General features: G+C 40.9%; 1 protein-coding gene across 1 annotated transcript; it reads left to right on the top strand.

The window, feature by feature from the left end:
* The first annotated feature begins 945 nt into the window (after window positions 1-945).
* dact1 (dishevelled-binding antagonist of beta-catenin 1) lies at window positions 946-12890 on the top strand. The gene is made up of 5 exons (XM_079853245.1): window positions 946-1065; window positions 6071-6822; window positions 8767-8896; window positions 9761-9916; window positions 10478-12890. Exons 2-5 carry the CDS (start codon window positions 6526-6528, stop codon window positions 12313-12315), a joined length of 2421 nt encoding a protein of 806 aa, XP_079709371.1. The 5' UTR covers window positions 946-1065; window positions 6071-6525; the 3' UTR covers window positions 12316-12890.
* Window positions 12891-13166: the final 276 nt, after the last annotated feature.

The raw sequence follows: 13166 nt of genomic DNA, 5'->3' as shown, positions 1-13166 counted from the left end.
TATATGGTTACGTGCCAAATAAATGAGTAAAGTGGACATGAAATAATTGATTTGAATTTAAATGTATTAGTAATAGAGTTAAATGGTCATATACTAAAATAGTTGACCAATTTGTTATCATAGCATACACACACTATCTTCTTTGTCTCGTACTTTTCCAGAATAAACTGAAGCTGTGTGAGAAAAGCATTTAATGGTTTTCTTTTTTTCAGATTGTGACCTTCACAGCAGTCATTTTCATTTGAAGACACGCCACCATGTCCAATTCAAAGACCCACAGAGCACCTTTTTAAAATGAGTGTGTGTGAAGCGTCTCCGGCGGCATGAGTGTGTTTTAATTACACACAAATCACTGGGATGAATGATGGAGGGGCGGAGAAGGGATGCAGGAGGACCGGTGGCTGATAAGATGTTGCCATGACAACCGTATCCGCGTTACCTCCCGGTTAAAGCCAGTGCTGCGGGGATTAGAAAAGCAAAGCAAAAAGTCAATCGGTATCATCTTTGCAGTTTAGAAACGGATCGCTGCCTTACACAAACTCATTTCCTTCAGATTGTCGATCAGTCTCGCATACTAAACATTCATTTATTTTAAAACCTTTGAAAGTTTTCACTTTTGGCTCTCAGACAAGAAGTATTAAATCTGTGCTCTTTCACTTTAATCACACTGGATCTGTGAAACCTGTAAAACAAATAATGATTTTGATCTGTCAGTAAGATGTATGATGCATATGGAAAGCAGGCCAATTATGTGGGTTGTTTGACATTTGGAAGACGAAATGTACCCGAAGATGCGGGATATGAGCTATGAAGTGTTTCTTCATGAAGTGAATTGTTGGCTGCATCATTTGGTTTTATATCTGACCTTTCGAGTCTGTTGACAGCTTTGGTGGAAATGCTTTTTATCTCATAAAACGTTTCTTTCAGATGTTTCACTCAAAACTTCACATCTTGAGTCTGAGACATGGAACCAGAACAGAGAACTGAACAGCAACGGCATCACAGAACCACAAATCCAGAACATCCGTGGAACAAACTCAACCTGCACACGACTACAGCAAGCTTGTAAGTATATAGCCTACTTGAAGTATCAGTCTCTAATCTGCTTTCACAGTAAGAATTGTTTATTTCCTTTATGTTGTGAAAATTGCTTGTTCCACCATCATACTTATTTAATGCGAACTTTAATCTAAACTGACATTTAAGTCACACTATTTACAGTAAGTCACACTTTTAAGACATTTAAGCCTCACTTAAATGTGAATGTCATTTCTTTATGAAAATGCGTCTCTGCACGCATTGTGTTTATCGTGCAATTTATACGCGAAAATGAGTTTTTACGTGCATATGATACGCAGTTTTCGCGTGCATTTGATACGCACTTTATTGCGTATAATACACACGCCCCCCACACCACTACTAAACCTACCCATGCGTATCCTATGCACGTAAAAACTCATTTTCGCGTATAAATCGCATGATAAACAATAGACGCATTTTGTGTGACCAACCGTATCTTATTACAAACAGTTGTGCTGCTTAATATTTTTGTGGAATCGTGGTATATTTTTTCTCTGGATTATTTGATAATGCATCCTTGCTGAATAAAAGTATTCATTTCTTTCAACAACAAAATTCGAACTGACCCCAAACTTTTGAACGGTAGTGAATGAGTAAATAATATAACAGCATCCACCCTGCATAGAACAATATCACTCGTCATCTTTTCACTGTTATTGTTCTTTGTCATTGTTGGTTTTCCTTTGTCTTTTTTTATTTTCTTAAAATGGTGTTCTGCATGCAAATCTCTCATCACTCGACTCACCCAGATCAGCGTGTACCTGCGGTGGAAAAGCACTCGTATGAGCCACATAATGTGTTTGTGAGTGTCTGCACTCAGACTGCCATGGTGAACGTGTTCACAGGGTAAATGTCTGTGAAGGGGTTTTTGAGAGGGGTCTGTGTGACGAGAGGGGGTCATTGGCATTGTGCCGCTCCACATTACCCCACCATTAATACTCTTAATGATCCGCAGGCTGACAGTAAGGAGATGCTGGAGAGCGCCTGGTCCGACCACTATTGTGTGAATTCTCCAAAGAATAAAAGAGCCCGTGAACCACTTTTAGCTGACGCTGTTCTCTTTAGCTGAAGTATCACCTTCTCCATGTCTTACTTTAGGCAAATAGTTCTTTTCCTGGTTCTTTTTGTTTGATTTTAAAGACCTTTGGACTGGATCACAGGCAGTTTAAAGTACAAAGGCATAGCTGGGATTTCATAAGTGAGAAATTGTGTGGTAAGAAGTTGTATGAGTAAGCAAATCTGAGAAGAAACAACTTATTGGACAATGTCCTGACCTCAGGCAGCTCGGCTCAGATGTCTGGTTAAGCTTTGTTGTTTTACCGGGACATTCTGTACAGACTGCGGAGATATTGGCGATTTGACATTGAACTTTTGACATGTGACACATCAATGTCCCATTCAGCCTTTATTTTAATCTAATATCCACTTTTTAAAGGGCTGAATATCAAGATCACCATCCACAGCATCTCCACACGTGCCAATAATGCTTCTTTTTCAAATCTGTTTTTATTGCTGTAACCTTTGTAACATTAACATCAACCGACACCCTTGACAAAGTCATTCGAAATTCAGGTTTAGAGTTTTAAGTAACATATATGGTCAAAATAATTTTTTAAAAGGTGTCTAAAAAAGGGCCAAATAATCTTTTCTTGTCTCTGTTGGAGTTATAATACTTATGTTGCTGAAATGACGGATTCTCTTATTCCATATGTGTTGTCTGAACAGCAATGCAAACACAAGAGCGTATGTAGGACATATCAAGCCTGACAACCACGTCGAACTTAATAATAGCCCGAGGGCACTATATGTTGGTCTGAATTACAGCAGGAGGCTCATGGGACACCCGTCAGTAGCAGCAGGACTGACTTTGCATTAATATTCAGCTGTCTTTGTCTCATTTTAGATTCATTAAGTAATGACTCGCTCTATTGCTCAATTATATTTCAGTCTTATAATCAGTTCGAAAACATTTAAACAGCAAAGTATAAACCATAAATCAGATAACAGAAGGTATGAAGTAGATTGTGTACAACAGTTTTTTTCAGCAAAATTGTGGTCATGTTGATAATTATAGAGACCTTAGAAATGTGTGTATCAGATGTGATACAGTAGGCTTTATACTAGGCTGTTTATGGTTGGGTCAAATATGGAAAACCCAACTGTTGGTTTAAATTTCTTTATTAAATTGGATTTGGATTTTCCCATATTTAGAGTTAAAACAATGGAAGTATGAGGCATGACACTGCACTGACATGAAACTAGTGTGATAAAATTGTACAAACAAAAATATTGTTTGCGGTGTTCCACAGCATCTTTGGCATGCCGCCGATGACCACAGACAATAATTTTGGTTTGTCCCTCAGTATGTAGAAACAAAAATCACTTACGAACCCAGAATATTCTTTAAGCCTTGTTTTTCTTGACAAAGAGATGTGGAATTAATTTAGGCCTATTCAAAAAAAAATGTAACCTCAAATTCTTATACGGTCTGCTTGTAGCATCAGGAAAGTTCATGGATTTGGTGAACAAAGATCTGGCCTTGAATTTTGTCCAGCATCCCTCGACGGTATTGATGACTGCATGTGGTTTCTCACAGTGTGTGGTGAATAGACGAGCTCTACCTTTAAAATCACAATCACAAAGCTTAAACGGACTCAGCGTTGACACCTGCATCCAGCGTCCATTCAACTCCAGGTATAGAGGCCGGTCGGTCTCTTGATGGAATATTTTCCAAGTCTTTTGTTTCCACTACTCCACTAAAACAAACACCTCCGACGAGTTATTTTTGGCTCATTGCCACAGTCTTTGGGTGTGCGTTTAAAGTAATAACATCGGCGATATGACTGATGTGTTGTATAAAAGCGCTCTGTGTCCAGCATGACATAAGATATAGGTGAGGGGTGACGGTTGGTATCATGCTTATAAACCCTCACGCCGCATTTGCTCGATTTGTCGCCACTGCTCGGCATCTGTAGGCTTTGATGTATTTAGATGTATTAATTTATTCCCCATGTTCCTGCCAGTCCTACATAATGGGGTCCTGTTCTCGTTTAATGGGCCTTACAAAATTCATAAGGTAATTACTGTGAGTGATTGGATTAGTTTAAGCACAAATGTGACTTTGTACTAGCAAAAGCTAGTCTAAGGGGAAAGTGTCTGGCTTTTTTCGGGTCAAATTATATGGGAAAAGATTTACATAAAGTAATCAAGCGTCGACTGTTAAAACAGTTCAATTTATTTTAATAGAGACACTTCTCTTTTGTGTTCTGTTTGTAACAGTGAGCTTTTTTGGGAAAACCTGGCAGTGAAAGGAATGATTTATCCTGTTTGTCTGAGAGATTTGATTCTGGTGGTACAAAGACTGCAGCCTTTGATCCAATTACAATGTATGTATATCCCGGGTCACTTCCTGTCCCACAGTCGTAGCCTAAGGAGCGGGGCCGCAATCACGACTCTGTCCAATTATTGAGTTTGTGCCCTAAAGCCACTCTTTCTTTCCACATCCTTGACCGTGTGTGTATATCTGTGTGCTTGTGTAACCGTTCGTCCTGGGCTAATGTTTCAGAGCGGTTTGAGAAGGGTCACCAGCTGTGTTTCAAACATCTGTTCCTCATAGAAGCAGCCATGGATCCCATTTCCTCGATCCCTGTCATGTTTAGAGAGAGAGATTAAGCTTTGTGCCGTCTACTGAGGGTCTCCTCCTCTCTTTGACTCATCTTCACCGCCTGCTTAGCTGCAAATCAAACAAAACTGTCTGAGCCATTGGTTGACTTTGATGGACAGGGGTTTGAGAGGTGCAGTGTTTTTCATTAGACACGCTTTCGTGGAAAGGGGGGTTTGCGTCAGAGCTGGAAGCGCGACTCATTTATTCCGATGAATATAAACAGTGTCTGTTCCTTTTTAATTGGAATTTAGATACGAGTATCCATCCTTTCCAGAAAAGAAGATTGTTTTTTTTAATTGTAAAAAGCCTAAATTTAAAGGAAAACCTGTTTAAAAACTATACACATCTTTGGATCCAAAATATGAATTAGCTTAAAACCTGCCAGAACAATCGCATTCCCGATATGTAAATTCTTGATCCATTTCACAGATGCATTTTCAAACAAATCAGATGTCTGTTTTGAGTTCTCCACGCGTCTGACTAATGAGCTAGTTGAGAAATGTGACTTCAGCCTCTTATAGAAGCAGCTGTGGAGTCTATTACCAGAAATAATGTTTAAACACATGTTTTAGAAAAACCTGTAGATCATTCTTTGTTTGAGTCAATGTATATTTTCCCACATCTTAGTGAAATGTCGGCCTTTTTATTTCATATTAGATTACATGCATGTAGGGTAATTTATGCATTTGTGAAAATAAATTAGAAATATATTTTTTATGGCAATAGTCAATCAAGTGCATTTGAAAGTACACAATGTTTTTGTTTGAACAACAGTAGAGGGCAGTCACTCCACCTGAGTCCCTTTAAATCAGATGCGCCTTTCAGAAATCTTCATTATAAAATTAATTATCTGAAATGCATGTCATTAACGGTAATGCAATTTATTAAACATTATTTAGGTCATTAGATCTGCCTCGTGCATTGTGTCTTTGTATGGCCACTGGTATTTTCCTGTTCTTTTAGAAATTATACCAAAGTAATAACATTTAGACACTACCGCCATGGTATCCTTTAGTGTACCGTGTTCATGTAAATATCATCATCTGTATCAATGTACCGCCATAGCACTTTTTAATAAACTGATATATGAAATGTTGAAGTATTAAAGTGCTTACTTTTAAATCTCATCACATTTTGTTGGCTTGGGTCTGTTTACATGTATTTATTTCTCATGTACTGTAGCAACCTGCCAGTGCTACAAAATGTGGTCCTGTTTTTGTTGAATATGATAATTAAGAGTTGGGATAGTTAATACTTTCTATGATTTTGCATGTAATCTGAATAGTATTATAACCCATCTAATGCAAATCTTGATTCTGTTTAAAGATCATGCATGAAAGGACACCTCCATAAGTCAGAGGAGGAGGGAGTGGAGTGAACAGAACTGAGCGGGCATTGGGACCCCGTGGCCTCCTCAGCAGCGAGGTTTCCTCCTTGCGCGCGAGTGTGATTGAGCTCTTCCCTGCAGGACACATTCAGATCCCAGTATCAGCCGGACGGGACACATCAACGCCCTCTCTATCCCTCTGTCTGTGGATTTGGACTTTTTATACTGAGCTTCAGAAGGGACAACAAACTTTTCTAAATCAAAAATTTATATCACAAACAGTCCTGTTAAAATTTTTTTCTTTTTTCTCTGAATTTTTTGGATTCTTTTTTTTTTTTGGTTTTGATGATCACTTTTAATACATGGAGATTATCTGACCATGTCATAAGTGTTTCTCAGATGCACTTAGTTCATAAGAAGAATCTCCATCAGATTATTATCGGTGGATATATACATGAATGAGCCGTCAGAGATGCTGGTGTCCAGGGATTATTGCGCGCTCATGATGCGGGATCGGAAGGAATGTGACGCGCGCTCTGGTGAAGTGGAGCGGGTTCGAACCCGAGAGCGTGTGGACGCGACTGTTGCGGGTCTGACCGAGCTGGAGTATCTGAGGCAGAGACAGGAGCTGCTGGTCAGGGCTGTGTTGAACTGTCAGGAGGACAAACCCTGCCTTACAGTGGAGGACAGCTATCTGAACACTGAAGAGAAACTTCTGGAGGAGAATATTTTATTACTCAGAAAACAATTGGTGAGTAATAGAAACTGTTTTATTATTGTTGTTGTTGAAGTAGGCTAGTCTATATGTAGTCCTAGCGCAACATCTTTTTTTTTCCCACCTGTATTTCTGATTTTTTTTTTTTTTTTTTTTTGGCATTGACAATTTTAGATTACATCATTTGACCTTTTATTTTAATCGAATAACCCTTACAAGAGACCATAGTACAGTGATGGTATCTGATAAGTACTAATACTAATACTAGTACTAGTAGTACAAGTAAGTACTAGTACTGAGTACTGTACTTTTCTTTGTACCATGGTACAAAATTTAGTACAATGTGCCATTGTATTTGCATGGTACTCCAGGGTACTTCCAAGAATACCATGGTACTACCAGGGTACATGGTTAATGCATTGAGCATTTTCATAATTTCAAATTATAATTAAAAAAGACATTTAGTTGGTTTGAGATCAATTCAAATAATTACAAGTGTATTAAAATGTTTTTGTCTATTAAATTTTGGTTTTGATTCGTCTTGCATCAAATTGCAAAACATAGAAAAACTATTTGGAAGATGAATACTAGTATAGAAAAAAAAATGGTAGCCTATCTCTTTTTTTTTTTCTTTTTTTTTTTTTTTTTTGCATTTAGTCACGCAAGCGCTGTAATCATTAGAATGACATTAAAACAAAAAAGAGAACCATTTAAATCAAACTTCCTGGAGGTAGTAGAACATCCCTGAGTTTCTAATGCAAGTGTAGGAGGGGGTCTGACAGGCCTGAATAAGATTAGTTGATGGGGCTTCAATGGAAATGAACTTTTTACAAGCCCAGCTCAAGTCCCCTGCTGTCTTTAGAGGATGACCAAGATTAAATTTAACAGTTGGGCCAAAGACACCTGGTTCCACTTGAGGTATTTGCAAACATTTCCATTATTGTAACCCTACGGGGTTCATGCATTGTGGTTAATGTATTGTATACAGAAAAGAATTACAAGGTTTGGATTTATTTCCTGGCTTTGCTAAAGCCTCAGACATGTACACAAGTGGCTTGAGTCTTCCCTGCTGTAGTTTGGGATAATTACTCTTGTTTATCTTGAGGTCAGTTTGTTTGCAGGCCTCACACCCAGAACTACATTAAAGTTAATGGCAATGTGTGGATCATATAATGCCTGATGTCCTTATGATTTCCCAAAAACAAACAACCAATCATATGTGGTCTTTGACTGAGCTGAGCTTGTGCAATGAATTGAGTATAAACCAGAGATGTAGACACCATCGTCCAAAACCCAAGCCCAGGCCATCAAGAGTGGTCTGGGGTTAATTTGATGCCGTTTCAAAATAACCGTCGGTGTGCTCTGCAAATGGCACTTTGTGTAAAAATGGTCTGCACACCACCAGCAAGCTGAGAGCTCAGGGCCCATAAATCACTTGCAGCCCGCCTGTCAGGACCAGGCTTTTTTACAGCCTCGGTCTGCAGCGGAGGAAACGCCATTCCACTGCTCCATATAGCCTGGAATCTGCACTGCATTACCTCCCCTGTCAGCAAACAGCAGTTAAATTTTGCAGCAGATAACATGCCTCTGATTATAGGTCATTTGAAGTAATGTCCTTCTGCTTTGAAGGGGCCACATTTTCCTCAGTCTGCCTTTCGCCATGCTTAATTTGGAATGCAGCACATGATACGGGTGTTGTCAGATGCATCCAATTGCTCGCAAGCGGTGTGTCGAAGTTGATTGGTTATTCCCATGCGAGGTGTGACTCTAATTTAGTTCATTACATCTGTCTGATCAGTGGCATGAGGCCACCGGCATTGAGACGTAAATTGTGAAATGCAACTGTTTCTTGCAGATTCTTGTTTGGGCTGCAGGGCAAAACCTTCTAAATTAAATACCAAACAATTTTACCATTTATGAAGCTACTAAACATTCATGAAATATTTGAACATCTTTTCAATATGTATTGTTTCTTTATAGAACTGCCTTAGGAGACGAGATGCAGGTTTGATCAACCAGCTCCAGGAATTAGACAGACAGATCAGTGACCTGCGGTTGGACACAGAGACTTCGAATGAACACGTGGAAACGGACAGCCGGCCAAGCTCAGGTTAGTGTCTTTTGTGGAGCCATAGCTCTTTAAAAGGGTCTTGAATTCTGTGCACTGCTTGTTTTATCGAATTATCATTAAGGGTTGGCAGAATTGATTGCCTGCAGAATCGTCTGCATAAAACCAATCTAAGCAATTGGCGTAGGCAGAAAGGATTTCCAATAAAACTGATTCACAAGCACAGGAAAGCATTTCTAATGATTGTTAATCTTCTACAATCACCCGAGGGTGGTAATCAGACGTCCTGTTCGAATTATTTCACTTTGCAAAAGACTACTTTGTGCTTTGGGCCTGTAGTAGCATGTGTATCTGTGAGCCCTAATGTCTGTTTGAAACTGTTTAGCTGTTTTGCTTAAGCACTAATTTGGTAATGTGAACAATCTGCACCCTGTGCCAGAGCCTGCTACAGCTACATTAGTTTACATTCCAAAAACAAGAGGTCATTTTAGTGCTGGAACTGACTGCACTTTTGTTGGAGGAAGGTTATATAAAGTGGAGATTGATTACATGTGTGTATGCTCCTCTCTAAAAAGTCTTAATTGTTAAAATGGCCTTATACTGTACCTGCTTCTAAAGTGTATAGAGTTCTTCAACCTTTAGCTATTTTGGGTGCTGTTTGTAGTAGTTGTTATGGTTTTGTTCTTCACCATTTTAATGCTGATATCAATCGTGATGTATGGAGATCTGGTTCCTAGCTCTATTTCCTCTGGCAAATGTATACCTTCCTAAACGCGTAATTGTAAAAAAAAAATCGTAATTGAAAGTAGGTTCCAAAAGAGAGCTCAGTTAAGAGTGAAAGAGCACATCACCTCATTCCTGAAGATGTAAAATTAATGTGTTAATGTCTCACCCTCTCTCTCCCAGGCTTTTACGACCTAAGCGACGGTGCTTCTGGATCCCTCTCCAATTCCTCCAACTCCGTCTTCAGCGAGTGTTTGTCCAGTTGTCGTTCCACCACCTGCCTGTGCACCCCCCTCGACACCTCGCTCTGTGCCTCTGAGGGAAGGCTTAAGCCTGCAGGTGAGAGTCTCCTTGTGAAGATTTGAAGTTTCTGGGTCATTCAGACTGGTCTTACCCATCAGCGCTGTTCCATGCATTCTTGGAACACTGTTCCCTTCTCTAGCTTTGTTATGCAGAACTATTTACTTAATGGTGATTTCTTCCTCCAGGCTTAGAAGCTGGTATCACAAAGAAGGGACACTCTGTTCGTTTGTTTCTAGTTTCTTTAAATGACATCTGTTTTTGTGTTGCATTACCGTTAGCAGAGAGCATTCTATAATCACTTAAGCTCAACTGTGCAAATAGAGGTGAAACAAGAGAAGTTTGGTCCCAGACAGAGATAGAAACAGTTTCACAGCCCTGCTGATGGCTCTCCCAGCCACACCTATAAGCTAGCAACAAAAGGCTCATTAGCACATCAAAACTAATCAACCACCCACCCAGCTGAGCACTAGAACTCTATGAATCAGATATACTCTCCTCTCACATGCCATAGCATAATTAAAAATTAGCGGTTTTAGTAATCTGACATTACATTTTCTTTCTTGTAGTATTAACTGTTGTGTACTCTGGGATTTGCAGATGAGCTGGGCGTTTGTGCAGAGTGTGATTGCCAATGCGAAGACTCAAGTTCTGGAACAGTCCGCAGGTCTCTTTCTGCATCTTACTCCCCTTCCCCGGATGGCTCCTGCGATGGCCTTTCCAAATTCCACTCTGATCTCATTGCCAAAAACGGTAATGATGTTTACCGGTACCCCAGCCCTCTCCATGCGGTGGCTGTCCAGAGTCCCATATACTTCCAGTCTATGACTAGTCACCTAAAGGACGATTGTAGCTTCTCCAAGCTTGGTGAAGCATCGAGTGATGAACAGAAACCTGAGCAGGTCATGGGCACCCAGAATTCATCTTGGCATGCCTCTCAGATGCTCCCAAACAAAAAACTGGATAGTTATATCTTTGGGCTACTTCAGAGGAGGGCACAACCGCTGAGGACCAGCAAACCCAGAACAAGCATCAACACTGACCCCTCCAAGAGCATTTTGAGGCAGGCTAGTCTTTGCTCACGGGCCCCTGCTGCTGTCCAGGCCCAGCATAGGACCTCTGACCTCAAGCCTAACTGGCAGACATGTTTACAAGATGCATCAGCAACTAGCACTGAGCCAAGCACAGCTTCGCCCCAAAGACAGTGGTCTTCTGAGTCTCCAAGTCAGCCACAGAACGGTTACTCAATCACCAATGATAATAACACTAGTTGCCTCTTGAAGAAGAAAGTTTTTGGAGCCAGTAAAGGCCAGCCGTTAAGTGTTGCATCGAAGGACTGCCAGGATTTAGGCAGCCCGAATGCAGTTTCCTCTCCCAAACTCAACAAGCATTCTTATTACACTGTGGAGGACAATAAATCAGGACAAGCAATGAAAGCAAGTCCACTTAAGAGGAGTCCTAAAGCTCAGGCTCCAGGAAGTTGTGGTGAAGACGCCGAGCAGCTGGCTCCAGAGTTGCTCAGTCTCGGTTCTTCTTCGCAAAGCCAAGACGAGGGAGGTCAAATGGTCAGTGCCCAGTACATCGCTGCTCAGAAACAGAATGTAAATCTCCGCAAGGGTGGCACCAAGAACATCAAGATTGTCAAAGTGAAAAATTCCAGCAGTGCAAAAAGTAGACCTCATGTGTCCAAGCATGTTTCCGAGATTGGTCGTGACAAGCATCGGACAGGATCTAGGAGGTCTCGACAAGTGGACGACGTCCACCACTTGCATAAATCCTACAAGAAGTCCTCCTCAAAAGCCAAGAGAATCCCTGCCCCCATCCCTGAAGAACGAATCCTGGAGAAGCACACCAGTTCCACAGGGGGTCGATCTTCTTCCCAGAGACACCATGGACATCACCGACATCATGAGGCAGTGTTGGCCAAACCCAAGTACAAGCGCAACGACTACCATCGGCGACCGAGGGGTCTCCATGAGATCCCATACGAGGAGGCTTACAGGAGGGCTCACTACAGGCAGAAGCAAGAAATGCTGGGCCACATGTCAGCCATGCACCTGCCGTCTAACGCACACTACACCAGCCCCTATGCTTACGTTGGCAGCGACTCTGAATATTCAGCAGAGTGCGCCTCTCTCTTCCATTCCACCATTCTGGACACAAGCGAGGATGAGCGCAGTAACTATACCACCAACTGTTTTGGGGACAGCGAGTCGAGCGCTAGCGAGGCGGACTATGTAGCTGAGAGCAGCACAAGCAGTGACTCTGAGGGCAGTGCAGGGGTCAACTGGCCCCAGTTCAACCAGGCGGGTGCAGGATCCCACGGAATGACGTCAGCACAGGCTAAGGCATTTGTCAAAATCAAGGCTTCCCACAATTTGAAGAAGAAGATCTTACGTTTCCGATCAGGCTCGTTAAAACTCATGACCACAGTGTGAGAGTCTTGAGGGACACAGAGATCAGTTAGGATGCAGCCAATCAAATTGGCTTCACTCCCTTATCAAACAATCAAGTGCCTAGACAGAAATCAGCTGCACGGCCTAAAACTGCCTGTCTGTCAGCTGGGAACGCAACTTCTGTCCAGCACAACGCCTTCCCCTGCACTTTTCACCCCTTTGATGTCATTGTCTGTAGCCTTTTTGTTTTGTATTTATTATAAGTTCAGCGCTTGCTGTGATGCATCTACATAGCAAGTACTATGTAAATGCACTGTTCATACATGGTTTACTTTACTAAAGATATTTATAACTTAATATATTTGGTTAGCCATACATGGAAAAGAACAGGAAGTATGACTGAACTGAAGCAGTGTATTACAGACAGTCTGTCTGAGAAATGTTCATCAAGCCTAGTTCACCTGCTGATCATCAAGGGCTTTTGTTAAATGCACATTAAATATGCATGAGCAACAGCTTTACCCATTTACCTTATTAGCTGTAAATTACCCTTTTGTAAAAAAATGTTAATGTATGTTGATTTCTTGTGTCTTTATTCTTTATTAAATCCCATTGTTAAAATCATTCAGTGGTGTCATTGTTTATTTGATGTAATGGCTGTGTTTCTCTGTACTTTTGAATCCAAGAAACCATGTTAAAGTACCAGCACATGTACTGAACAATCCTAAAATTGCACCCCTGTTTATTTTTATAGTCTGAAATTGGAATTTTCCAATGTCAAGGCCATGTTTAACCAAACTAAACCCCCTGCTAGAGGAGGCTGTAGTTAAATGTGGCATCTACTTATAGTCCCTGCAAGTGTTTAGTAAACAAACACTTAACGTTCTTCCCCC

Source organism: Squalius cephalus (genome assembly GCF_949319135.1).
Source record: "Squalius cephalus genome assembly, chromosome: 20".
In the NCBI taxonomy this organism is placed as follows: Eukaryota; Metazoa; Chordata; class Actinopteri; order Cypriniformes; family Leuciscidae; genus Squalius; species Squalius cephalus.
Note: the sequence above shows the minus strand (reverse complement) of the source record. Positions and strands in the feature narration are given on the sequence as shown.

What these genes read in the sequence shown, in the direction of transcription:
- dact1 (XM_079853245.1), top strand. Translation starts at nt 6,526, where the DNA reads ATGAATGAGCCGTCAGAGATGCTGGTGTCCAGGGATTATTGCGCGCTC. An exon ending in TATTACTCAGAAAACAATTG is followed by an intron (nt 6,823 to 8,766) that starts GTGAGTAATAGA and finishes GTTTCTTTATAG; the next exon opens with AACTGCCTTAGGAGACGAGA. An exon ending in GGACAGCCGGCCAAGCTCAG is followed by an intron (nt 8,897 to 9,760) that starts GTTAGTGTCTTT and finishes TCTCTCTCCCAG; the next exon opens with GCTTTTACGACCTAAGCGAC.